General features: G+C 45.4%; 2 protein-coding genes across 4 annotated transcripts; one reads left to right on the top strand and one right to left on the bottom strand.

Moving 5' to 3' along the window:
• Positions 1-2,070: 2,070 nt before the first annotated feature.
• Positions 2,071-12,179, bottom strand: Cbx1 (chromobox 1). The gene is made up of 5 exons (XM_090350695.1): positions 11,993-12,179; positions 7,118-7,294; positions 6,547-6,724; positions 5,687-5,781; positions 2,071-2,794 (listed from the first exon to the last, which is right to left on the bottom strand). The coding sequence occupies exons 2-5, from the start codon at positions 7,255-7,257 to the stop codon at positions 2,650-2,652; spliced, it is 558 nt and encodes a 185-aa protein (XP_090206821.1). The 5' UTR covers positions 7,258-7,294; positions 11,993-12,179; the 3' UTR covers positions 2,071-2,649.
• A 3,979-nt stretch (positions 12,180-16,158) lies between these two features.
• On the top strand, positions 16,159-25,558 carry Snx11 (sorting nexin 11). Of its 3 annotated transcripts, XM_090350692.1 has the most exons (9): positions 16,236-16,289; positions 16,503-16,736; positions 19,027-19,086; positions 20,041-20,095; positions 20,994-21,080; positions 21,367-21,467; positions 22,767-22,862; positions 23,051-23,263; positions 23,926-25,558. In XM_090350692.1, exons 4-9 carry the CDS (start codon positions 20,054-20,056, stop codon positions 24,188-24,190), a joined length of 804 nt encoding a protein of 267 aa, XP_090206818.1. In that variant the 5' UTR covers positions 16,236-16,289; positions 16,503-16,736; positions 19,027-19,086; positions 20,041-20,053; the 3' UTR covers positions 24,191-25,558. The 3 variants fall into 3 exon arrangements, with proteins under 3 accessions (XP_090206820.1, XP_090206819.1, XP_090206818.1); XM_090350694.1 differs by lacking the exon at positions 16,503-16,736 and having other exon boundaries at positions 16,159-16,289; XM_090350693.1 differs by lacking the exons at positions 16,503-16,736; positions 19,027-19,086 and having other exon boundaries at positions 16,208-16,289.
• Positions 25,559-25,846: the final 288 nt, after the last annotated feature.

Raw genomic sequence — 25,846 nt, 5'->3', positions numbered from 1 at the left:
GTTGTGAGCAGCAAATTTTAGTACCAATTTATTTTGCAGTAGCAATTTCCTCCTTTCCCCCCACCTTTACTGTGAGGGAATTGCCTTATAATTCAAATTCCAATGCCACAGACCATGGACCATAAAGATGTCCTAGGCCACAGACAAATACTAAATGACCAAAGGTTAAAATCATATTGAACTGAATGTTCTGGAGCATATGAAAATTATTTAAGTGTGGTTATTAAAATGACCAAAACTTCCAAAGGATATTCAGTACAGAAACCATTATTGTACCTGGTTGTGGTGGCACACCCTTGTGATCTGTCTTGAGAGGCCATGGCAGGCCATATTCCTTGGCACTTTCAGTTACTGTGTCTATGCTAGGCACTGGTAGTTCACCCCTATACTCTTATGCGGGAGGTTGGCAGCCAAAGGATAAGGATATGAAGCTAGCCCAAGCAGATGAGTCCATGTGGTTCCATATGCAAACAGGGCTCAGCTGGGTACATCTGGCTCACATCTAATCCTAACTATCCAAGAGGCTGAGATCTGAAAATCATGGCTCCAAGGCTGCCCAGGCTTGACCCAATCTTCAATTAACCAGCAAAAGAGAAGCAGTGGCTTTGGGGGGACATAGTTCAAATGATAGTGCCAGGTGAGTTCAAGCTCCAGGTACCTGTAGAACGTTTCTGATTATATTATTCACCAAAAATAATACTAATTACTAAATACTAATCCAACTAAAGACTCGAAGAGCAAGGTTTTGACTGGCTCTGTAGTTGACACTTTAAGATGACCAATGTTGCCTAGTATGGTTGTGTATGTCGTCTTAAGTACTTGAGAGGATTAAGGAACGGATGGATGGAGGTAGGGAGATAAAATGAAATGTCATCTATATTAATTAGCTCTCCTTTCCTATTAGTAACTAAGGTAATAAGTAATTCATATGCAACTCCTGGGCCAGAGGTCTATGATAATTCTGTAATTTCATGGAAGCCATCCAATAAACACATTTTTACACTGCCTGAAGAAATGTTCTTTGAACATGTCCCAAACTTGAGATGTGTTGTGCCTATTTGTATTACTTTTAACCCATGTACCAAGGCAAGAGGATCAAAATTTCAAGCCATCTTAGGCAACATAGCAAGATACTATCTTTAAAAAAAAAAGATAAGAAATCCAGTATTATAAATCTATAGTTTTATTAAGACAAAAACTGACAGCATGGTATGAAGTTTACAGATAAACAGAATTTTCACAGATGTCTTAACACATGCCTAAAAAAATTTTACAATGTAGATCTAGAAGGTCTTGATGTCAAGAATCCATAGAGCAATTTTAGCTGGACATGGTGGTTTATACCTACAATCCCAGCATTTGGAAGGCCGAGGCAGGAGGATCGGGAGTTCAAGGTCAGCCTAAGCTATATATCAAGACCTTGTCTCAAAAAAGAAAAAAAAAGGGGGGACAAAGGGACATTTTTGGGTAGCTCTTAATTCTGATTGTTTTGTACTTTTTTTTTGTTGTTGTTTTGGTACTTTTTAAAGGAAAGCACTGCCCTAGTATGAAAGGTTAATCTCCTGAGACCAGAGCTTTTGGAATAATTAAACCTTGGAGCAACTCAATGAAATTTGTGCTGTGACTAAACCCTGACACTAATGGCCTCAGAGTTCAAAGATCAAAAAACAGATCATAAGGTTTTACCCTAACAGCATGAAGTTCTTCTTTCTCTTATACTCCCTCAGCCCTCCCCAAATAATTTAAGCCAGTGGCTTAAGTAGACAAATTGAAAACATAATTGAAAAGGGGGGGGGAAGAAAAAAAAAGGGGGGGTGTCTTTGTCTAATTTCAAGATTTAGCACCTCTATGATGACAGAATGGTCTGCCTGTGTATACTCTCCAATAAAAGACTCCCCCGTCTCAGTTTGTTGCCCTCTCCACAACGGCAGCTTTGGTAACTTAGGAACTGGCTTAGCTTCCCGGGCAGCATGAAGCCAAGTCAGGGACCAGCTTATTCACAGCTTTTAAGCAGTCTCTCAGTCCTTATTTATGGTGCCAATATATATATATATATATATATATATATATATATATATATATATTTTGAAAAGGTAAAATATTCTGAGCACAGAACCAAATCATTAGGTGTTCTTTTCATTGTTTCACCATTTCCCCAATCAAGCCCCAAATTTAAACCAAAATGATTTTATCTCATCCCCCTTTCCAGCCCACCCCTCCCAATCCCAAATAATACACCAGTAATAGCCAAAAAGTACACACATGCTACGCTGTAAAAATGCAGTTAACACTATTGGGAAGAAGGCTGTGGGTTGTGGAGATGCTCTTTGAAGGTGGACAGTATCTTTTTGCTCTCCCACACACCCATTTCTGCAAAGTTCTGTCCTTCATAGAAGGCCCTTTGCTTTTCTCAGCAAAATGCAAAATGGGCTGCCTTGAAACACTTAACCCTTCCCCGCCACTGGGATGGGTGTGTAAATTATATAGCGTGCAACGGCTTTAAAGCACTTGGGCTGCTGCAGGGCATAGAAACGATACTGGCTCTTCAAAGGACATCTTCTCAAGCCACCTTATGGTGTCAAAACAAGTCTCCTTCCTCCCCACTTGAAACCCACAGTCAGAGGTGACAGGGGCTGCTACTATGGAGAGTTAATTCTTGTCATCTTTTTTGTCGTCATCCTCTGAGGGGTAGGAATGCCACGTCAACCTTTCCTCATAGAAGGAGATGACAACCTGTGGGCACTTGACATTGGCTTCCTTGGCAGGGACTAGATCAGCCTCATCAGAGTTTTTCCTGCAGAATAAAGCACAGAGAGACTTTGAAAGCTGCTGCGGCTGCTTCTGCTTTGTTAGCTTGGATTATCCAAGAAACAGGCTAAGGAATGGTGAATGCACGGCCCATGCAGCATTTTCTGCCACTTTTTAGTCAAATGACATCTTCAGAAAATCTCCATTGTTGAAAAATTCTATGGATTCTCAGAGAAGCAAAACCAAAATTAAAAAAGAAGGGGTGCCCACTCTTCCAAAAGCAGTATTCTAACTGACTGCTCACAGAGCAACCTGCACTTTGTAGGGCCAAATACTGGTCTGGCACTTTCTTGGTTACTCAGAATTATTCTACTTGACACTATCAAATGTCACCTTCACACAATCTCCAGATATTTTGAAATGATTCTTCAACACAGGGAGGTAGAAAATGAGATGGCTGTTTTCTAATTCTCTCTATATTTCCCCAAATTTGAAAATGTTCTCAAAATGTCTACGTCATACATTTTAAGGGAACCAGGAATAGACTCCTAGAAACACTGGGCTGTATCTCAGATGGAAACATTAATACCGGAGAGGCAGCAGATGGAAGGTCACCAACCAGGCACCACCCAAATCTCCAGAAATGCAAAATGAACTGTAGAATAAAATTGATAAGATTGTTTTTGTGACTAAGCAAACCAAGAGCAAGGGAGGAAAATGGACTGTTACAGTCCATACCATCTGAGGCATGCTGAGTAACACAATTCAGAGCTTTTCCATTGTATAGGAATATTTACTACTTGTGGAAACAGGATTGATTGTGTGTGCATATTTACTACTTGTGGAAACAGGATTGATTGTGTGTGCATATGTGATGGAATCTAGGGTTCTGTATATTCTAGGCAAATGCTCTACCACTGAACTATTCTTCCAGACAAACCACTTATTTTTTGTGGGCTAGACATGGCTACATATGCCTCTTCTACCCCAGCAACTCAGCAGGTGAAGTTCAGGATTATGCAGTTTCAGGCCAGCCTAGGCAAAAAGTTTACTGAGATTCCAAATCAACCAATTAGTTTGAAGCAGTATGCGCCTGTAATCCCAACAATAGGCAAGGCTATAGGCAGGTAGATTGTGCAAGGCTGCCCTCAGGCAAAAACAGATTAGAGGTAAAGTGTCTGCTTGCTAAGCTTGAGGCCGAGTGCAAACCCCAGTATCAGAAAAAAGAAAACAGAGGAAAAAAGAAAAAGAAAAAAGACTTAGTTTTCATTTAGTCTAACTGGAAGCAGTCAACCAAAAGAAATGCAATCTTACTTTTCTCCCTAGGCTAGCCTCAAAATCTAAAGGTACCACTGAAACTCAAAGCAGTCACAAACAGAAGTGCATACTAGCTGTACTTAGTAAATCCTCTATGGGGCCAGGAGTTTGGCCTAGTGATAGAGAGCTTGCCTAGCATGCACGAAGACCCAGCTTTGATTCCTCAGTACCACATATATAGAAAAAACTGGAAGTGGTGCTTTGGCTCAAGTGGTAGAGCTCTAGCCCTGAGAAAGCCCAAGGACAGTGCTCAGGCCCTGAGCTCAAGAGTGGGACTGGCAAAAAAAAATCCTCCTATGAAGTCTATGGTCACAGACAACACCTTAAAAAAACGAACTTTTTTCAGAGACTAGCAATAAATCAGGTCTAGGTCAGATGTGATAAACAAGGAAATGAATAGGAAGAAAATAAGAGTTTTCTTGTTGTGACATAGGTCTCCATGAGTGTAGAAGTTAGACCTCTCCAGACATCTTCTGCAGAAGAAGTAGCAAGAAGGTTAGAGAAGGCTCTAGACTGATGAAAAGACAAACCCTTGAGAATGAATTATTCCTCCTAACTTTGAGCTATACCCCCCAGCTCTAACTTTACATTTTTAAGGTTCTAAGAGAACTGTCTTTAAGGTCAGAGTGCTGTCATGTCAACACAGTAATGTTTCAGCCAAGGATGTACCTCATAAATGATGACCTCAGAGGTTTACAGTGGAGATGCCAGTGACATGGCAGTGCAGTAGATTACTTGTGATGATACTGGTGTAGACACACCCACTGTGCTGCCAGTCACAGAAATGCATTGCACATATAATTATGTTATATATTTCTTTTGACCTATGACACATGCCTGTATGACTATCATGGAAAAAAAGGTTTACTTTTTGTTCAGTACTAGGGAAGGGGCCTTGCTGACCCCTGCTGGCTAATTTTGGAACTGAATCTGAATCTACAAAGGAAGTATTACAAATTCTCTCCTAATCTGAACCTTGAACTGAATCTCTGGATCCTAACCCAAGGTCAGTCAGAGCTCCTATTAAGGAGGTGGCAGAAGAGAAGATTGGACCAATCACGTTTCAATTTTTGTTGTTGTTGTTGGTCATGGGGCTTGAACTCTGAGCCTGGGCATTGTCCCTGAGTTCTTCAGCTCAACGCTACTGCAATACCCCTGAGCCACAGTCCCACTTCCAGTTTTCTAGTGGTTAATTGGAGATAAGAGTCTCACCATCCTTAGTGCCCAGGCTGGCTTTGAACCGGGATCCTTAGATCTCAGCCTCCTGAATAGCTAGGATTACAGGCGTGAGTCATCATGCCCAGCTTCATTTTCTCCCCCACTTCACTTATAGACAGAAAGGTGATTCCTCCCCATACCCTTTCACTCTAGATTTTCTCCCACCTCCTAAAAAGACAAAAACCAAAACCAAAATGGGCAAAGGTCTGAGAATCCTAAGTGTCCCTACCTGTAACTCATGAGTCCAGGTTGGCAGTCAGGCTGAGGGTCACTATCGAAGGACTATGCCATCTTAAAGATTTCACACCTGGGCGAATGGAATTTCGAAGATCCAGCTCTTTTCCTCTGGCATGGAACAGATGGGAAGAAGGAAAAAACCACACAGAGCCACTGGCAGACTCACCATTTCATCAGGAACATGAGCTCTCCGCTGGAGTCTGTAGCTCCAATAATCCGCTCCGGCTCCAAACCCCGGGCAAAGCCTCGTGGCTTTTCTGACTGTAAAAATCAGATGAGCGGAACAGTTTTACCTCTATGGGACTGTTACCCAGAATGAAGTTAGTCCTGTGCAACTGATTAATGTAATCTCAAGCTCTTTTTGCCAGTATTTTACTATCATGTTGACTTCAAATACCAGGGCTTTTAGAATCCTTGGAGTGAGTATTCATTCCATCAAGGTCTGAAGCGCATGAAGTCCTCCCATATGTGAAAAGGGACACACATCCCAAGTAAAATAACTGTTTACAACTGTTTCTTCATCCTCAAAAGACAAATTAAGGTATTGAATAAGTCAAAAATAGCCACCTGTGCTTTTTTTTTTTTAATGCTAGTACTGGGGCTTGAATTAAGATATTTCTGCTGGTTAATTGAACATAAGCATCTTTGGAATTTTTATGACTAGGGCTGATACCAAGATACGATCCTCAGATGTACCCTAGTGAGCAGTGCCATAAAAGTTCTTTACTGATAAAACACCGAATGCTGTCTATTTACATGAAATGACACTTTCTGCATGCCTCACTCCAATGGATGTTACAGATGGATTCCTATACCACAGACAAAAAATAAAAATAGATACTGGGGCTTTTCACAGGAGTAATAAACCTCCAAATCCTTTGTAACTATTAGTTTGTTTTAGAATTCAGAAGGACTGACAGGTGGCCACTGAAATTCAAGAGGCAGAACAAAGTTGCTCAAATGGCCTGAGCTTGTGCTCAACGAAAGGCATGAACTCTGGGCTAGTGAAACTAGTTCTAGTCTTACCTCTTCTTTCTTCTTCTTTGGCTTGCTTTCCTCTCCCTTATCTTCAGAATCAGAATCAGCTTTTCGCTTGCCTCCCTCTGATTTGTCTGTCTCGTGTGCTGTTTTCTGTGACTGTAGAAACTCAGCAATGAGGTCGGGGCAATCCAGGTTCTCTTCAGGCTCCCACGTGTTGTCCTCACTGAAACCAGAAGGCACAGCAAGTCAGGATCTCCACTTAGCAGGAGCACAAGAGGAGTTAATGAACAGCTGGACTCTTATCTAATACCAAGAACTTCGGAAGGCTGAAATTACCCAGAGAGACATTTGACTACATATGAACAACTTAGATACCTGCTTCTTTCAAGGAAAGATTATTTGTCTTTGCAACATATACTGGTCTACACACACACACACACACACACACACACACACACACACACACTCCTTGTTCCTCAGAATCACTACCATCCAGCATTTTAACCCCATGCACATAGACCCCCTCCTTATCAGACTACAAAGCAATGGGGGCCAGGATGGTGTCAAACTGTCCATGAGAACTGAGGCAGCACATTCCAAGATTGGTAAAACTTACTCTGAGAAACCCTTCCACTTTAGGAGGTATTCCACTTTGCCTTTCACAACTCTACGGTCGAGAACTTTTTCCACCACATATTCCTCTTCTTCCTCTTCTAGTACCTCCTCCACTTTCTTCTTGTTTTGCTTTTTTCCCATAGTACCCGCCAGCTTTCCGGTTTAAAGGGTGACGCCGCTAAAATGATAAAAGAATTACAAAGGGCATTAGGAGGGTGAAAGGACAAACATGACCTCGGTACTTAATATGCATATATGAACACAGAATAATGAAGCCTATGTAAGTTGTCTAAAAAGAGGGGCATGACTATTACAGACAGATCAAAGCCCACGGGCACATCCATGAAAGGGAGACCCTATGTCGAAAATAACCATCACACAGGGCATGGTGGCTCACGTCTGTAATCCCAGCTACTCAGGAGGCTGAGATCTGAGGATAAAGGTTCAAAGTCAGACCGGGCACAAAAAGACCTGAGACTCTTATCTCCAAATAACCACTAGAAAACGGGAAGTGGGGCTTGGCTCAAGGGTAGGGCAGTAGCCTAGAGCTGAAGACCTCAGGGACCGTGCCCAGGTGGAGTCCAAACCCCATGACCCACAAGAAAAAAAAAAAAAATAACTATCACAAAAAGAGCCAGAGTTATGGCTCAGTGACAGTGTACCAAGCATGAGGCCCTGAGCGTAATCCTCAGCATTGTCCCCCCTCCCCTCCAAAAAAGGAAGGGAATAAAAAAGAAGTAAGTTCAAACAAAGTACATTGCATGAATGTCTGAAAATATGACGAAGCCCCTTCATATAATATATACTAATAAAGAAGCCAGGTTCCAATGGCTCATAGCTATAATCTTAGCCACTCAGGAGGCTGGGATCTGTGGACTGAAGTTCAAAGCCAGCTAGGGCAAACAAATCTCAGGGATTCTTACCTTCAATTAACCATCAAAAAGCCAAAAAGTAGGGGCCGGGAGTTTGGCCTAGTGGTAGAATGCTTGCGTAACATGCACAAAGACCCGGGTTCAATTCCTTGGTACCACATACATGGAAAAAAGCCAGAAGTAGTGCTGAGGCTCAAGTGGTAGAGCTCCAGCCTGGAGAAAGTCCAAGGACAGTGCTCAGGCTCTGAGCTCAAGCCCAGGACTGGTAAAAAAAAAAAAAAAAAAAGCAAAAAAGTACAGATATGGTACTGGCTATGAGCAAAAAGCCAATGAGAGAATGATGTCTAGAGTCCAAGCCCCAGTTACCAATACACACACAGTTAAAATGATTATGAAATTTTCTAAATTGGAATACTGCATAATTTGGAAAACAAATGAAGAATAAAGGTAGCTAAAACATAAAGAATCTGAGTTTTTTTGTTTTTGCCAGTGCCAGGCTTGAACCTAGGGGCTGAGCACTGTCCTTGGGCTTTCTCAAGGCTATAGAGCTCTACCACTTGATCCAAAGCACTACTTCCAGCCTTTTCTATGTATGTGGTACAGAGGAATTGAACCTGAGTCTTCATGTGTGCTAGGCAAGCACTCTTACCACTAGGCCAAACTCCTGGCCCGAAATTTGATTTTCTTTAATCCCTTACCCAATTCTAACTTCTTAAAGCCTTATAATTACCCATTTGTATCAGTAGATGGTGCTCTAAGGTACCAACAAAACAAAAATAGGCAAAAAAGTTTAGAAATGGATGGATCACAGATGTCCAGGAAGACTTGAGAATATGGCAGATAACCTAAGACAAGGGGAAAGGTGCTCTAACTCTGTCTGGACTGGCAGATAAACAATCAATTGGACACTGGTGGCTCATGTCTGTAATCCTAGCTACTTAGGAGGCTGAGATCTGAGGATTACAGTTCAAGGACAGCCCTGGCAAGAAAGCCTAGATACTCATCTCCCATCAACCATTAAAAAAACAGTAGAGCTGTGGTTCAAAGTGATATAGCATTCATCTTGAGCAAAAGAGATCAGGGACAGCATTCATGTTCTATTAATGACCTACATCCCCAACCTAAGATACTTTAAAAACCGAAAATAGGGCTTGGGATGCTCAAGGCCCATGCACAAATATTCAGGGGACCCAAGTTAAAATGGAAAATTGCACAGCTGCAAACCTTTTCTATATCTAATATCCAGGTAAATACATAAAAATAAAAAGATTAAGACAGACACATCAAGGGCAATAGCTGTACTCTGCCAAATATTACAGATCTTAGGCAAACTGTCTAAATGCACTTTATGTGTGTGTCCTGGGCTTGAACTCAGGGCCCGGGTCTTGGCTTTTTTGTTCAAGGCTAATGCTCTACCACATGAGCCATAGCTCCAGTTCTTTCTTTTTTTGTTGTTGTTGGTTTTATTTTGTTGGTTAACTGGAGGGAGGTAAGAGTCACACTGGCTGAGGGCCAGTGTGGCTCAGACTTATATTCTCAGCTACTCAGGAGGCTGAGACCTGAAACCAGCAGGGAAGGAAAGTGCATGACTCCTACCTCCAATAAATCGCTAAAAAGCCATAAGTGGAACTGTAGGTTAAGTGGTACAGTGCTAGCCTTGAGCATGAAAACTCAAGAACAGTCCCCAGGCCCTGATTTCAAGCTCCAGAATGGACACCAAAAAAACCAAAGGCAAGCATGAAGCCTGGGGTTCCATTCCTCAGTATCACATAAACAGAGAAAGCTGGATGGAAGTTGCACTGTGGCTCCAGTGGTGGAGTGCTAGCCTTGAGCAAAGGCAGCTCAGGGTCAGTGCTTAGGCTCTGAGTTCAAGCCCCATGACTGCCCCCCCCCCAAAAGGCCCTTGGGGCCCTTTGGACTGGGGCCTTTAGATTACAGGCGTGATCCACCAGTACCTGGGCCCAAATGGATTCTTAATATAATTTGAGAAGATGTTCAGAGATCCCATTGCAACTCATCTTTATATAAATTCCACTTCAACTTTAACTGGTATCATGAAATTTTTTCCCTGAAACCTTGAAAAAGGATAGCTTACTTCCTTATTCAATTTTTTTTCAATAAGGTTAGCTCAAAAACATAAAAGTACAAGAAAAAAATTATCTCATAAACTTGTTTTCGGCTAATTCCCCATACTATCTTTTTTTTTTTTTTTTTTTTTGCCAGTCCTGGGCTTGAGCTCAGGGCTTGAGCCCTGTCCTTGGACTTTCTCAAGGCTAGAGTTCTACCACTTGAGCCTCAGCACCACTTCTGGCTTTTTTCTATGTATGTGGTACCGAGGAATCGAACCCAGGTCTTCATGCATGCTAGGCAAGCACTTTAACCACTAGGCCAAACTCCTGGCCCTCCCCATACTATCTTGTTCCCTACTTCACTCCATTCCTTACCTGTTAACTCATCTATGTATTTTTACAACTTCACAATTTTTTTTTTTTTTTTTGCCAGTCCTGGGCTCAAGCTCAGGGCCTGAGCACTGTCCTCGGATTTTTCTCAAGGCTAGAGCTTTACCACTTGAGCCTCAGCACCACTTCTGGTTTTTTCTAAGTATGTGGTACCAAGGAATCGAACGCGGGTCTTCGTGCATGCTAGGCAAGCACTCTACCACTAGGCCAAACTCCCGACCCCAACTCCACAACTTTTTTAAAAAAATCAGTAACATGAAACTAGTTTTGAACTGAAGCAGTAGTTGCACTTGACCATGGAGTGAATGAAAGTAGTTTAAAAAAGGAAAGAAAAGCCTGGGAGCCTGGTACAGTGATGCAATCTGTAGCCCTAGTATTCTGGAGGCTAAGTGGGAGAAACGCTAGAGTCCAGGAGTTCAAGATCAGCCTGGATAGCATAAACTTTCATCTCATCAAAATGAAAAACAACAAAAGAGGCCGGGAGTTTTGCCTAGTGGTTAAAGTGCTTGCCTAGCATGCATAAAGACTCGGGTTCGATTCCTCGGTACCACATACATAGAAAAAAGCCGGAAGTGGTGCTGAGGCTCAAGTGGTAGAGCTCTAGCCTTGAGAAAGTCCAAGGACAGTGCTCAGGCCCTGAGCTCAAGCCCAGGACTGGCAAAAAAAAAAAAAAAAAAAAAAAAAGAACAAAAGAAATCACGGAAAGAAGTGAATTTTATTTTTTCAGTTTTTTTCTCTTTGTGTGTGTGTATCTGAGTTTTTGTGCTTAAGCCTAGTGGCTCTACCAATTTGAGCCACAGCTCCACTTCCGGCGTCTAGGCATTTCACAGGAGCTAAGGGCTTTCCTGCCATGCTGGCTTCCAACCGGGATCCTTACATTTCAGCCTCCAGAGTAGCTGAGGACACCGAATCCCAGCTCCACAGCACTCCAAAGACTTCATGAACCAAAGCTGGCTCTGTCTCCCTGTTTTCCCTAATTGTAACTAACTAACTTTACATTTCCTCCTCCCCCCTCGAACCGGGAAACTCAACTCCTGACCTCCCCTTCCCGATTCCACAGAACTCACGCTCAGCAGCCTGGTCCCCTCTCAAGTTTCTTTTTCCTAGCCCAGCAAGAGGAAAAGTCTTCAAGCTCGTCGGGACCCCAGTCCTCGGGTTACCTTTTCTAATCCCCGTCCTGGCAGTAGTCGGCCCCAGTCACGCACACCCAAGCCTCCAGGCTGTCGCCTTCCCCTCTCAGTGTGGTTTTCCCCAATCCTGGCAGCACAGACTACCCAGTCCCCCAAGTTCTCGCTCCACTCCGAGCGGCTGCCATCCGCGGCTCCGAAGTCACCGCCCCGCCCTCTCCATCCATCACGCAGCTGGCGCCGGAGCCTTTGGCGCCAGGTGGAGGAGTCCGCGCGGGAAAGGGAAGCGTGGGCATCGCACCCGGGTGCGCTCCACGCGTCCCGGCTCCCTCGCCAGAACGCGCGCGGCCCCACACCCCAGGCTCCCGCCGCCGTGCCGTGCCGCGCCCCCTCCCGCCGCCCGGAGCAGGCTCCTCACCTCAGAGCAGCGTCCAAAAGTCAGAGAGAAATCGGTGCCACGCGACTGGCGCGTCCTACTGGATGGGTCGAGCAAGTGGCGCCCAGGAAAGCAACGCGCCGGGTGTTCACAGTCGACCCTCGCTCTGAAGAGGCGTACCGCAGGCCCGGCCGACGGCCCTCCCCTCCGCCAAACAAAAGAGCCTCTCACTCTGCGCGGCCCGCCGTTCTCAACGCGCAGGCGCGACGACCCGCCGCACGGCACCATGGGACTTGAACCTGTCGGGGACTACAAATCCCAGAGTGGCCCGCGGATCCCACGCCGCACGCAGACTTCGCGGGGGTTGTAGGGAGTGTTCATGTTCGAACTGCAAAGGCGCTTCCACTAGTTTGGGAACGGCGCGCGAGACTGGGTCGGTAGACCGCGTGTGATTTTACGCGCGAGCGCCTCGTCTCGGGGAAAACCATCCTATTCTGGGCGGTTCTGTGGGATTCCCATCCTCGACATTTTCCCAACACGTCCCTCACTTGGAGCTACCAAATTCCTGCCGCCTCCCCCAGCCGGTAATGTCTGTAAACTGCCAGCTCCGAGACTTCCTTTTCGGCGTGGAGATGACTTCCTTTCCGGGCTGCCAGGCGGCATCCTGCGTTTCTGAATTTCCCTTTTGTCCCTGTCAGTGGGTGGCTTTTGTGAACACTCCTCCAACCATTCACCCTCTGCAGGTGACCCAGAAACCGCGCGGCGGACTGGACGCCTGCAACGCGAGCTACTCCAGGGCTGGGGTCTGAGGATCGGGGTTCCAGGGAGGAAAGCCCTCCGATAAAGTGGACGTAACTTTCCTTTATCTTCATTTCAAGTTTGTTTTGTGACCCTCTCTTACTTTCCTTTCCCCTGTCCATTCCAGAATTGAATAAAACCTACCAGGAGAGGTGACATTTTTCTTTCTTCCTTTAAAAAGCAAAATATCTAACTAGTTCACTGCAATCTACCTAGAGGGCTTGATTTGTATTTATGCAGATTTAGCTGAGCCAGGCACTGTAGGAACTCTGGAGAATTGCCTCTAGCTAGCCTCAAGTGGCTCATGGGGCTCGCGCCTGTAATTCTAGCTACTCTTGGGGCTAAGATCTGAGGATTGCTGTTTCAAGCCAGCTGATGCAGACGAATTCGAGCAGCTCTTATCTCCAATTAACCAGCAAAAACTAGAAGTGGAGATACAGCTCGTAGCTCTAGTCTAGAGTACCAGCCTTGAGTGGAAAAAGCTAAGGAAGAGTGCAAGGCCCTGAGTTTAAGTTCTAGTACACACACGCGCACACAAAGAATAGTGACGTTTCATGTTATTCAGACCCTCAAAGTTTGTTTCCTTTTCCTTTTTTTTTTTTTTTTTTGGTCTGTAGACTCCTCCTGGGGGCTGTTCCTGAGCTCTTTCAGCTCAGGGCTAGTGCTCTACCACTTGAGCGACAGAGCCACTTCTGGTTTTCTGGTGATTAATTGGGGATGGTGGTTAAATGGGGATGAGTCTCACATACTTTACTCTGGCTTTGAATTGTGATCTTCAGATCTCAGCCTCCTGAGTAGCTAGGATTACAGGCGTGAGCCACCGGCGCTGGCTTAAAATTTGTTTTCTAAGAGTAACTTCTAGATTATCATAATTTGCTAAAGACAATATGTAAATGTCATTGCTCACACCCACAGAAAATGCACCTGTTAGATCTAATTACTAAAGTCACCAGTAATGTGGGGAAGGTAAAGAGGCAAGGATTTAGGAACTTAGCTGAAGTGGATTTTACTTTGTCTCGATGTACTTGGTGTGGTATTGGACCAGCTGCTTAACTTCTCTGAACTTCAACCTCCAAGGGGCAGTACATGAAAATATTATTTTAGACATACTTTACAGCATTACTTCAGAATTAATAGTGTTGCATAAAGAGAGTGATCTACTTAGCACTCAGTAAATTGTAGCTATTTACTACTTCTCAGATGTAATTTGAGCAGGGAAAGTACAGAACTTTTCAAATATCCCCCTCCCAACACACATAGTTGGAAATTCTTTGTTTCGTTTTTACTCCACAGAGACCTAATTAAAAATGCCCCATTCTCGGAGCGGGAGTTTGTTTTTTTGCCTAGCATGCAAGAAGACCCGGGTTTAACTCCTCGGTACCACATACATAGAAAAAAGCCAGAAGTGGTGCTGAGGTTCAAGTGGTAGAGCTCTAGCTTTGAGAAAGTTTAAGGACAGCGTTCAGACCCTGAGCTCAAGCCCAGGACTGGCAAAAAAAAATAATAAATAAAAATTAAAAAAATGCCCCATTCTCAAATCACACACCTGTAGTCCGACTTTGAAGAGATCACTGCTGGAGATCACAGCTGGAGAGCGATCCCCAGCAGTGGTTGAATATCCCTTCCTGAAAATGCTTTGTGTTTCAGATTTTTTTTTCTTTTACATTTTGGACTATTTATATATGCATCCTGAGCCATCTTGGGGTCAAGATTCAAATTTAATGACAAAATTCGTTTATGTTCACATTCTATTTATTTATGTCGATAGTAGGGCTTTAGTTGAGGGCTGGACGCTGTCTTTCTAAGGTTTTTCAAGTCTAGTGCTCTGAGCTGGGTGCCGGTGGCACACGCCTGTAATCCTAGCTGTTTAGGAGGCTAAAATCTGAGGATCATGGGGGCAGGAAAGTCCATGAGACTCTTGTTTGTTTGTTTGCCAGTCCTGGGCTTGAGCTCAGGGCCTGAGCACTGTCCTTGGACTTTCTCAAGGCTAGAGCTCTACCACTTGAGCCTCAGCACCACTTCCAGCTTTTTTCTATGTATGTGGTACCAAGGAATCGAACCCGGGTCTTTGTGCATGCTAGGCAAGCACTTTAACCACTAGGCCAAACTCCCGGCCAACTCCATGAGACTCTTATCTCCAATAAATTACTCAGAAAAAGTTGGAAGTGGTGCTGTGGCTCAAGTGGTAGAGCACAAGCCTTGAACACAAAGAAGTTAGGGACAGTGACACCCCAGGATCCCAGGATGGGGGATGGAGGGTGGGAAGATTAGTGCTCTGATACTAATCCCCTGGTTAATTGGAGACTAATTGGCACCTGGATGTGTGTGTGTGTGTGTGTGTATGTGTGTCCGTCCCACACACATACATTTAGGCTGGTTCTGGGGCTTGAACTGGGGGCCTGGATGCTGTCCCTGAGTTTTTGTGCTTAAGGGTAGCGCTCTACCATTTGAACCACAGCTCCACTTTTGGCTTTTTGGTGGTTAATCGGAAATAAAATTTTCCCAGACTTTCTTGCTTGGAATGCTTTTGAACTCCGATCCTCTGATTCTGGCCTTCTCATTAGCTAAGCTTCGCTTCTCAGTGAATATTCTGTAAAAAGCAAGAGCTTCTTCATGTCTCAACTTTCAAAAGTTTGTGTTAAAAGGGTCCGGAGACCAAGAAGTTTGGAAGACTGCTTCAAGTTATGCACACTAGTACTCGCTATACAGAGCAGAAAATGACCTGACAAAAGTTCAGGACTAGTTCGAGGGCACAGGGTCAACGTAGGGCTGTGGGAAGTACTGGAGTCACGTAACTCGCGGCTTGCAATGTGACCAATCATTTTGCCACCTTTAGACAGGCGGTTAAAAAGACATTTCGGTAACCCCAAAGTCCTCAGCACCTTCAGCGGCTCTCCTGGCTTGAGCCGGCGTTGCAGGGCTGGTTTTCGCTCTGACAAACCGCGGCTCGCCGGCGGAATCTGGGCCGACGTTCTCGGTTTTGGGGGAGGAAGCTGCGAGGTTCCAGCGGGGACCCTGGGCGGGGGGGCCCTGAGGTTTGGTTTCAGAAATGTGGGCGTCTCCTTCCCGGAACTTCCCTAACTGCGGGTGACCTGGACCCAACTGGGACAGTGGAGGCGAGTTTAAGAAATCCGCTGGGGGGAAAAGTGTGGTGGGCGCTCCCTGGACGCTGATTGGCTGGCCTTGACGGCCGGGTGGGCGGGGCGGAGCCCTGGATTGGACAGCTGAGCCTCCGGCTCCCCTCCCTCCGGCGCCCCTAGTGGAGTGGCCGCGTGGGCGTCCCGGAGCGCGCGGCGGGGTGGGGGCTGAGAGGGGGAATCCCCACTCAGGCACGAGTTGGGCGGGGCGCGGCCACGCCTCCCGGGAGCCCTAGCCACTCAGAAGCCGCCCTGAGGGGGCGGGAGGCCCGGCATGGGCACGTCCGGAGCTGTCTCCCGTCGTGCATCGGGGCACTGGCGACTCACCCGGAAGGAGAAGCCGGCAGTGGGGCTCTGAGGTGGGGCGCTGGAGAGTCGCTGTGGGGTGCCGGGGCTCCTTTGAGGTGAGAAAAGGGGTGTGGTCGGGGGCCTTGAGTGGCGGTGCAGATCTGAGGTGGGCGTCCTGGGCCCAAGCGTCAGTGGAGACCTGTAGTGGTCTCGCTTGGCGCCCTGGGGAAGGAGGGCGAAGGGGTGGCTTGCTGGGGATCTTGAAGGGATCCAAGCCTTTCTCCTTACTTAGTGAGGACAAGGATACTTTCCCTTCCCATTCCCCCCAGCTTGATTGAGAAAGGAGTCGGACCCTGAGGCTGATGGAGCGGGAAGTGACCACAGTCAAAGTTTGTAGACTTTTACCCCAAACGCTTGCAGTGGGTTGATGATGGTGGTGTATGTGGATACAGAAGACTTCTTGTGCTAGATTGGGGTCTGGGGACACAACTGCGGGACGGAGATCCGTATGGACATATGATGGACTAGAGTTTGGTCAGAGGGAGCTCCCTCCATTACCTTTGGTATGTATGAGTTCCATCTAGTGCTAAGGGCTCAAGAACAAAGAAGTAGGAGTCTTGTTTGTTTTTTAAAACTTGTCCCTTGAAGTAGTTTATATAGGAGAGAAAATGGTGAGGCAAGGCCTTCAAATGCTACTTTGCATGAACTTTTTTAACTGTGAGTTCGTTTTGTAAACAGTAAACATTTTCAGCCAAAGCTATTAGTGCTAGTACATGGGTGACACTTTAGATGTTTTTGAAAGGACTCTGACAGAGTGGCTCAAATGGTAGAACATCTGCCTAGCAAGCTTGAAGCCTTGAGTTCAACCCCCAGTATGGTCCAGGAAATATAGTTAGCACCAAGAAAGTTACTTAATACAGAGGGCGTCAGTGACTTGTCTTCCTTGGATGGTGCATTAATCTCTCTCCTAAATAGAGCTTGAGTTAAGAACTGCTTGCCTTCCCAAGGGTGGAGCTGAGCTACTTATTCTTCTGAGGAGTATTATCTCTGTGAAGAAAGCTGGTGGAGGCCAGGAGCGTGACCTAGTGGTAGAGTGCTCGCCTAGCATGCATGAAACTCTGTACCACATACCCAGAAAAAGCTGAAGTAGCACTGTGGCTCAAATGGCAGAGTGCTAGCCTTGAGCAAAATGTTCAGAGACAGTGCCCAGGCCCTGAGTTCAAACCTTAGGACTGGCAAAAAAAAAAAAAAAAGGAAGAAAGAAAGCTAGCTGGTAGAGAATAGTAGTTACTAAAAACCTAAAAATTATTTGAGTCTAGGTTTTTGCATTTGTTCAGTGTTTTAAGGGAAGTTAATTCCAAAGTTTTTGTGTGGCTAGTACTGTCACTTAAACTGTGCTTCTAGTCTTTCAGTGTGTGTGTGTATAGGTGTATGCATATACATGTGTACACACATGCGCACATGCAAGGGTACTAGGTCTAGAACTGGGCCTATTTGCTGTCTTGGCCCCTTTGCTCAAGGCTGGTACTCTTCCACTTGGGTCACTCCACTTCTGATTTTTTGATGGTTAATTGGAGATAAGACTCTCACCAAGTTTCCTGTGTGGATTGGCTTCAAACCTTGATCCTCTGATATCAGTCTCCTAAGTGCCAATGAATTCAGGTGTGATCACTGACAACTGGCCGTATCTATTTTTTTTTTAAATTTATTTTAGGGCCCGAGAGTTTGGCCTATTTGTGGAGTGCTTGCCTAGCATGTACAAAGACCCAGGTTCGATTCCTCATAACACCTACATAGAAAAAAGCCAGAAGTGGTGCTGTGGCTTAAGTGGTAGAGCACTAGCCTTGAGGAAAAAGTCCAAGGACAGTGCTTAAACCCTGAGTTCAAAGCCCAGGACTGGCAATAAATAAATAAATAAATAAATAAATAAATAAAATTAAAGGTGATGTACAGAGTGGTTACAGTTACATAAGTCAGGTAATGAGTACATTTTGAAGAGTGTCACCCCTTCCTCATTTTCTTTCTCCTGACCACTTTTCCCCCATCTAATTCTTTTTGAGGTCAAAAGTATGATGGCCGTTTAGTTTCTAAATTATGGTGCTCAGTTTGGAAAAACCCTTTCAAGGCACAAAGAGATGCATGAGTACCAGTGAACACATGGTTGGATACTTGTGGTTTCCTTGTCATCATCTTTTACTATTACTTCTGTGAAAAGACAAGAATATTTAATTCTCTTCCCAGTTAGGCAATTTACCAAATGCCTGAAAAGAAAAGAGGAAAAAAAATTATTCAAGGAGGTTAGTTATTCGCAGCAAGTCTGTTAGGTCTTTTTGGTTTTTGCCGTTTGACTGCTTACATCTGGACTGTTCTCCAAGGGCTGTTGGAGAATTGGAACCTGAACCTTTCAGTTCAGGACCCCTTGGAGGTGGCAGTTACATCAGATGAAAAATCAGTTTGTCAGCAAGAATACTGTTTAATGTGGTATTCAAATCACAATACCTTGGGTTGGCTCCACAATGTAGCCCAATTTTGTCATCTAGCATGTAGCTTTGTCTCTGCATGCAAGGTCTGTCTGTAGAGAGACCTTCTGGTATATTGGAAAGAATTGCAAAAGCTGTTTGCTCTGCTAATTTCTTGCGGTAAATGAGTTCCCCCTATTTTGAAACGTTAGCCTTGTGTTAGCAAAACATAAAATAGAAGGGAACTCATTACACACTCTTAATGGTAAGGCAGAACTAATAAGAGAATGTGTTTAAAATTAATTGTGGGACTGTAACAGTGAGTGGGTGTGTGAGTGGGCATGGGGGCCAGAGGAGGAGAGGGATCATTTAGAGATAGTCTTTGTTTTCCCAGGAGCCAGCCTGGATCATTTGTTGGCAGTACATATTGGCTGAAGTCAGTTTTCATTTCAAGGTAAATTGGAAAGGGAAATTAAACCTTATTGTTCCGCTCTTAAGAGGGAAGAAGGGGGTGGAGGCGGCAGCCAGGGTGGATGCTGTTGGAGTAGCTCTAGGAGTAACAAGATTAGTGCTGTATTTTAACAGAAGGTGACATCATGGGCCCCTTTGGGCTTGAGTAACCCTGAGCTGCAGCCTTCATGGCCCCCTTGTTGGAATGGGTGATGTCGCTATGCTTGTAAACTACCACATTGGGGGAAATCAGGGACTTAGGCTTTAATGAATCTTTGCAAAGGAGCAGAATGCATCCTGAGTCAACCTATGCAGCTGTGGGGTGCTTGGGCAGACTTACAAACAGGATGGCATGTAGAGAGCGGAAATGGTTACAGCTATTGGCTCTGGTTCCAGAGAGCTGATTCCATGAAGAAGGTAGCAACTGGGCAGCTTACTCAGGTGCTCCCTTGAGTGCTCCAGCTTCCTGATTCACCTGTGGGAAGGTGACTTGTTAGCTAGAGAGATTCAGTATTGATATTTGTAAGAGCTTGTCTGTCTCTAAGTAGCCAGGAGAGGGCGCTGTTAGGCTCCCTTTCAAAGTTGTGATCTGAGTGCTCCCATCAGAGACTGTGCTCACAATCCTTAAAGCAAAATGTTTACAACTCAGCCTGCCCTTTTTGCATACTGGAGAGACAATTCTCCACATACTTGGACATGCTTTAGCTCGAGGAGGCTTTCTGGAGGGTCTTGGCCGGCAAATTCCCTAGAGCTTTTAGCTTGCTGCAGATCTAACATCAGCTTTTTTTTTTTTTTTCTTTTTGCTTCCTCTTTAAGTTTTTACACAAGAACAACAACAACAACAAAAAATGACCAGGGGAAACCCAGGGATCATCTATTAAAACTTTCAGGGTTTTGCCCTAAGTCAGTGTAGTAAGAATCAAGTAGCTGTGATTGTTCCTCTGATCTCCCTCAACAGATGCTTTCTTCTAATGGGCTTTTGGAATAGGATGTCGGAGAACCAAGAGCCAGAGGTAAGAACTTTTTCCAGGAATAGGTGGGTCAACATTGGAGCATGACTAATAGGGGGACACAAGATATAAATTATTGCTCATTGGTATTCTTCCCATTGTAGTATGTTGGTGATTCTGCTGAGCTGAAAATAAAGTCAGAAGAATAGTCAGAAGCAGCTGCATTGCTGTGAAACGAGGTTCCACTTCTTTTTTTGCGACAGTCCTGGGGCTTGAACTTAGGACCTTGGTGTTGCCCCCGAGCCTGTTGGTGCTCAAGGCTAGTGCTCTACCACTTGGGCCACAGTTCCATTTCTGACTTTTTCATACTTTATCGGACATAAGTCTTAGGGGCTTTTTGTGCCAGGGTTGGCTTCAAACCCTGATCCTCAGATCTCAGCCTCCTGAGCAGCTAGGATTACAGCTGTAATACACCAACACCTATTTTGACTAACTTTTCCTTTGGCCGGAATGTACTAGAATACACATTTCTTCAGGACCAGGATTGTTGACTCTCTGACACATAATATGTACTCAATAATATTTATTAGCCAGGCACTGGTGGCTCATGCCTGTAATCCTAGCTATCCAGGAGGCTGAGATCTGAGGATCACAGGTTAGAAGACAAGCCAAAGCAGGAAAGTCCAAAGGACACTATCTCTAATAAACTACTCTGAAAATGCCAGAAGTGGTACTGTGGCTCAAGTGGCAGATACTGGCCTTCAGCACAAGAAGCTCAGGGACAATATCCAGGCCCTGCATTCAGGCCCCAAGATCTGAAAAAAATTTTGTTGTTGTTGAATTGAATGAAGAAATGAATTAAAGTTTGCACTGAGTGGAAGACTGGCAACCTGGGTGGGCAAAGCTGTCTTGCTGTGTGGCTGAGCTAAAGCTGAGAAAACATTTTCTTTTTTACCTTCAGGAAGTGATCACCGTTCGTGTTCAAGACCCCCGCATGCAGAATGAGGGCTCCTGGAATTCTTATGTGGATTACAAGATATTCCTCCATGTGCGTGTGCTAAGCTTCTGTATTGGGGTGCAGTGGAACTGGCTTACAGGTGTTCCAGCAGCTGGGCATAGCATACTTAGGAGCAAAGGAGGGATGAGACTTAGGGCAAGCCTGTGAGTTGCTTCCAGCATTTTCAGGCCTTTTGTGATTATTCATTTTTCTTCAGTTGTGGCCTGTTGGGGGACTGTGGCCTGAGGGCTTGGCTCCCTGTGAGAATGATGGCAGGGAGCTCGTGGAAGAATTTGGTCCTTCCGTCTAACCCTTTCTTTTGTACTTCCTCCTGTAGACAAACAGCAAGGCATTTACTGCCAAGACTTCTTGTGTGCGGCGCCGCTATCGAGAGTTTGTGTGGCTGAGGAAGCAGTTACAGAGAAACGCTGGTTTGGTGTGCGTTAGCTCTTCTCTCTTGGGATGGTAGTCTGTTCTTTAGGTGCTTACTTGGAAACTTTATTTGGCTGAAGAACTTGTGCTATGAAAACTGCAGAATGCTTTCTTAAATACTGTTTTCAAATCAGTGAAAAAAAGCAGTGTTCTAGTAATTTTGAATTAGTAACAAAAGCTATATAAACATAAAAAGTTTTTTGTTTTTTTTTCTATTCGTGGGGCTTGATCTCAGGGTCTGGGCACTGTCCTTGGGCTTTTCTCAAGAGTTCTACCACTTGAGCTATAGCCAGCACCACTTCCAGTTTTTTCCATGTACATGGTACTGAGGAATCAAATCCAGGTCTTCATGCATGCTAGGCAAGCACTTTTACCACTACACCAAAGTCCAGGCCCCTCAAAAGTACTTTTTATGGCTTTGTTTTGTTTGTTTTGTCAGTCCTGGGACTTGAACTCAGGGCCTGGGCACTGTCCTTGGGCTTTCTCAAGGCTAGTACTCTATCACTTGAACTACCTCCGGCTTTTTTCTGTGTATGTGGTACCAAGGAATCAAATCCAAGGCTTCATGTATGCTAGGCACTCTACCACTAGGCCACACTCTTGGCCCATGGAATTTCTTTTTTACAAATTATTATTACTATAAGTGTTGTGTAAAGCTTCTGGTTATTTTTGAGATAGGGTCTTGCTTATTCATTGGATGGGCCTGGATCTTCCTATTTATGCTTCTCACCATAGCTGGAATGACAAGACTGCAAAGTGTTTTGTTGTTGCTTTTGTTTTTGTCTGTCCTGGGGCTTGAACTCAGGGCCTGAGCACTATCCTTGGGCTTTCTCAAGGCTAACACTCTACCCCTTGAGCCATAGCACCACTTCCGGCTCTTTCTATGTATGTGGTTCTGAGGAATTGAACCTGGGTCTTTGTGCATGCTAGGCAAGCACTCTACCACTAGGCCACACTCCTGGCCCCAAACTGCAAACTTTTTTGCACACACTGATCTGGAACTGAGATCCTCTCAATCTCAGCCTCCCATGTTGCTGGAATGACAGATGTGTGACACTACCCCCAGTTACTTCTCTGATCCATAAATTGGAACACTAAAATCTCTCTCTCTCTCTTTTCTTTCTTTTTCATAAATGAAGTAATATCTGTATACATTTAGCACAATGCCTACCGTATGACATGCAGGTAGTCCGGATTAGCTGTCTCTCCCCTTGCTGAAATGGAATTGTATTGGTTTGGCGTCCTCAGTGAAGGGCTGGAGAGGTGTCCTCTTTATTGTGACGGTTACATCTTATTACCTCACAGGCCTGTGCCTGACCTTCCTGGAAAGTCCACCTTCTTTGGCAGCTCGGATGAATTCATTGAGAAGCGACGACAAGGTCTACAGCACTTCTTGGAAAAGTGAGTGGACCCATCAGGCTGGCCTCAGCTTTCAGGGAGGGGGCAGACAGAGGAATGTTCTGGGAACATTTGAAATGGGTACCTTTCAGTACCTTTCTGGCTTACTGAAGCCAGAAGCCCCTCCTGGGTTGGGATAGAAAGTGACTCCTGGGGTAACCCTGTGTGTTGTGTTCTCTGTGACACCCTAGGGCTCTGCAGAGTGTAGTCCTTCTGTCAGACAGCCGGTTGCACCTCTTCCTGCAAAGCCAGCTCTCCGTGCCTGAGATAGAAGCCTGTGTTCAGGGCCGAAGTTCCATGACTGTGTCTGATGCTATTCTACGCTATGCTATGTCGAACTGTGGCTGGGCCCAGGAAGAGAGGCAGAACGCCTCTCGCTTGGCTGAAGGAGACCAGCCTAACAAGTAATTGAATTGTCTCTCTGAAACATCTGGGATGGAGTTACTGTAACCTAGGCCAGTAGGGTATCCATTCATTGCTTAGGGAGATGTCACAGCATTAGCGACCTTTCAGAAGGCCTTATTCTCTGAGTATGTGCTTCTTGCTTCCTGAATGAGTAGCAGGGGCTTTTTTTTTCTATGCATTTGATACTTAGGAATCAAACCTGGGTCTTTGTGCATGCTAGGCACACACTCTATCACTAGGCCAAACTCCTGATGGCCCCGATATTTCTTTTTTGTGATAGTATTAAGGATTGAACCTAAAGCCTCTCCTGATGCTTCCCAAGTGCTTTACTGAGCTACATTCTCTGTCCTGAGAACATTTCCCACCAGCCGCCACAGTCTGCTCTCTGTGTCTATGGATTTGCCTGTTCTAGACATTTCACACATGGAGTCCTATGCTGAGTGGCTTTGTGTAATTGGCTTTTTCTCCCTGGCTTAGCATGTTTTTTGCAGTCCAGCTCTGTGGTAGCATGTGTCAGAACTTCATTGGGTTTATGGTTGGATAACATTGCAGTAGTTGACCTCAGCATCTAGTAGAGTGCATGCGCATTGTGTCTGTCAATTCAGTTTTGCTTGGTTTGTATGCTCATGCTTTCCTTTTTCTTTCCCCTCTCTTTTTCCAGTTGCTGCTTTCTTCCAAGGTCAGGGAGGAGGAGCTCACCATCACCACCTCCCAGTGAAGATAAGGACTATTTACAAGTGTGGGCTCCTGTGGTTGACTCTGAGGTTCCATCTTTGGAAAGTCCCAGGCTGCCACCGCTCTCATGCTGTGATTTCACAGGATCCGACAAGGGACTATCTACTCCCCAACCTCAGAAGACCACCATGGCCGGGGACCACGCTATGCTTTTGGACCCTGGTGCACTAGACACAGTTTGGGAAAAGTGAGCTCTGCCCAGAGTTCTGGGTTCTGCTTTGAGGCGGGACTGGCGGGTGGAGGGGAAGTTGGTCTGCTCAGCATCTTGCAGTCAGCTATACTGAGATCAGCAGCAGCAAGGTTGGCTGCCACTGGCGCTCCTGCTTCCTCCATAGGAACACATACTGAGCAGGCGTTTGTAAGCGACAAGGAGGGCCCACATGCTACTGGTTCTGAATCTGACTCTCTTCCTCTCCTGGGAGTTGAATTTCCTCAGGTGTGTTTATAAGCTCAGGAGCACCACCCACTCAGGTGACTGGTTTTGGGGGCCTGTATGCGGCAGATTCTCAGCTGCCATACTATTGTCCCCCACAGTATGCTTGTGTAGCTGTACCCCATTGTGGATAGCCTCAGTTTTTGTTGTAGCCCTTGGAGCACTTTATTTCTGAGAGGCTGGCCTCTTGCCTGCCTCCTTGTGTGGACAGGGCAGTGAATATTGATTCACCACCTCCTTGCTTTTCCTCCACTAATAGCACTGAACAGATCTGGCACTGAGATTGCTATTGCAGGGCTTCCTCAAATATCCTAAGATCTGCTGGTTTGCAGGCAACTCATGGCCCTCATGAGAGATGTAGTTGGCCACAGACAGAGGGAAAGGACCAGTGTTAGGGACTGTTGTCATCTGTTCTGCAGTGTTCAAGTGGGGTTCCTTTTTTGTGCCTCTTCTGGGACTTGAACTCAGGGCCTGGGGGCTATCCCTGAACTTCTTTCACTCAAAGCTAGCATTCTACCACTTGAGTCACAGTGCCATTTCTGGCTTTTTTTTTTTTTGTAGTTTATTGTGCTGGAGATTAGAATCTCATTGATGTTCCTGCTCTGGCTAGCTTCAAACCTTGATCCTCAGATTTCAGCTCTTGAGTAGCAAGGATTACAGGCATGAGCCACCTGTGTGGCTCCTTTCCTTTCCTTTTTTTTATTTTCCTCCTTTTGTCTTTCAATCCATTTCTTTTTCTTTAGTAATAGCTCCCAGCCCCCAGGGCTTTCACTGCCACAGTACCCCTGTGCTGGGTTGCAGGGAAGCCCATATGTTCAGGCACAGTGCTTTGTTTCTGCCTGGAAAAGTGAGCTCTGGGGATGGAGATGAGGAACAACATGCCTGCCTTCAGACAATGAGGCATTCTGCCCTCCTGCTGCCAACTTTCCTCTCCACAGAGAGCTGGGGCTGGATGGGTAGGAGTGAGAGCTTCGGGCTCTTTGCATTGCTCTGTGTGTGGCTCTCCCCACTTGGGCCATCCACCCTACCTCTGGGCTCTTTTACTACCAGCCTATGTTGTGGGACTGTAATGGCATTTAGTACAGAGTTGAGGGGCTTTGGCCTGAAATAAAATGCAAGTATTTAAGATTGTTGTTGCTATTTGTGACTAACAAGCTGTAGCAGAGAAGGAGGGAATGGGGGCTGGCAGCAGTTTCTTTCATAAATCATGAATTTATCAGCGTGGAAATAATGGTTTAGAACTGTGCACTCTAGCTCTTCTGCATAGAGTGTGTGTGGCTCCGGTTCACCACTGGAGGAACGGTTCTCATCGAAACACCCTGATCCAGCTCTTCTCACAGTTCTGGGCATGAACCTTGTTAGGTATAATTTACCTGATGCTGCTTCCGCCCTCACAGCTTGTCTGAGGGGCCAG

Source organism: Megascapheus bottae, chromosome 17 (assembly GCF_031878675.1).
Source record: "Megascapheus bottae isolate mThoBot1 chromosome 17, mThoBot2.hap1, whole genome shotgun sequence".
Taxonomy (NCBI): Eukaryota; Metazoa; Chordata; class Mammalia; order Rodentia; family Geomyidae; genus Megascapheus; species Megascapheus bottae.
Note: the sequence above shows the minus strand (reverse complement) of the source record. Positions and strands in the feature narration are given on the sequence as shown.

Coding starts and splice junctions, on each gene's coding strand:
- Cbx1 (XM_090350695.1), bottom strand. CDS start 7,257: ATGGGAAAAAAGCAAAACAAGAAGAAAGTGGAGGAGGTACTAGAAGAG. Junction 5,782..6,546: donor CAAAGAAGAAGAAAGAAGAG/GTAAGACTAGAA, acceptor TGATTTTTACAG/TCAGAAAAGCCACGAGGCTT. Junction 2,795..5,686: donor CTCATGTTCCTGATGAAATG/GTGAGTCTGCCA, acceptor TTTATTCTGCAG/GAAAAACTCTGATGAGGCTG.
- Snx11 (XM_090350694.1), top strand. CDS start 20,054: ATGGGCTTTTGGAATAGGATGTCGGAGAACCAAGAGCCAGAG. Junction 20,096..20,993: donor CGGAGAACCAAGAGCCAGAG/GTAAGAACTTTT, acceptor TTTTACCTTCAG/GAAGTGATCACCGTTCGTGT. Junction 21,468..22,766: donor CAGAGAAACGCTGGTTTGGT/GTGCGTTAGCTC, acceptor ATTACCTCACAG/GCCTGTGCCTGACCTTCCTG.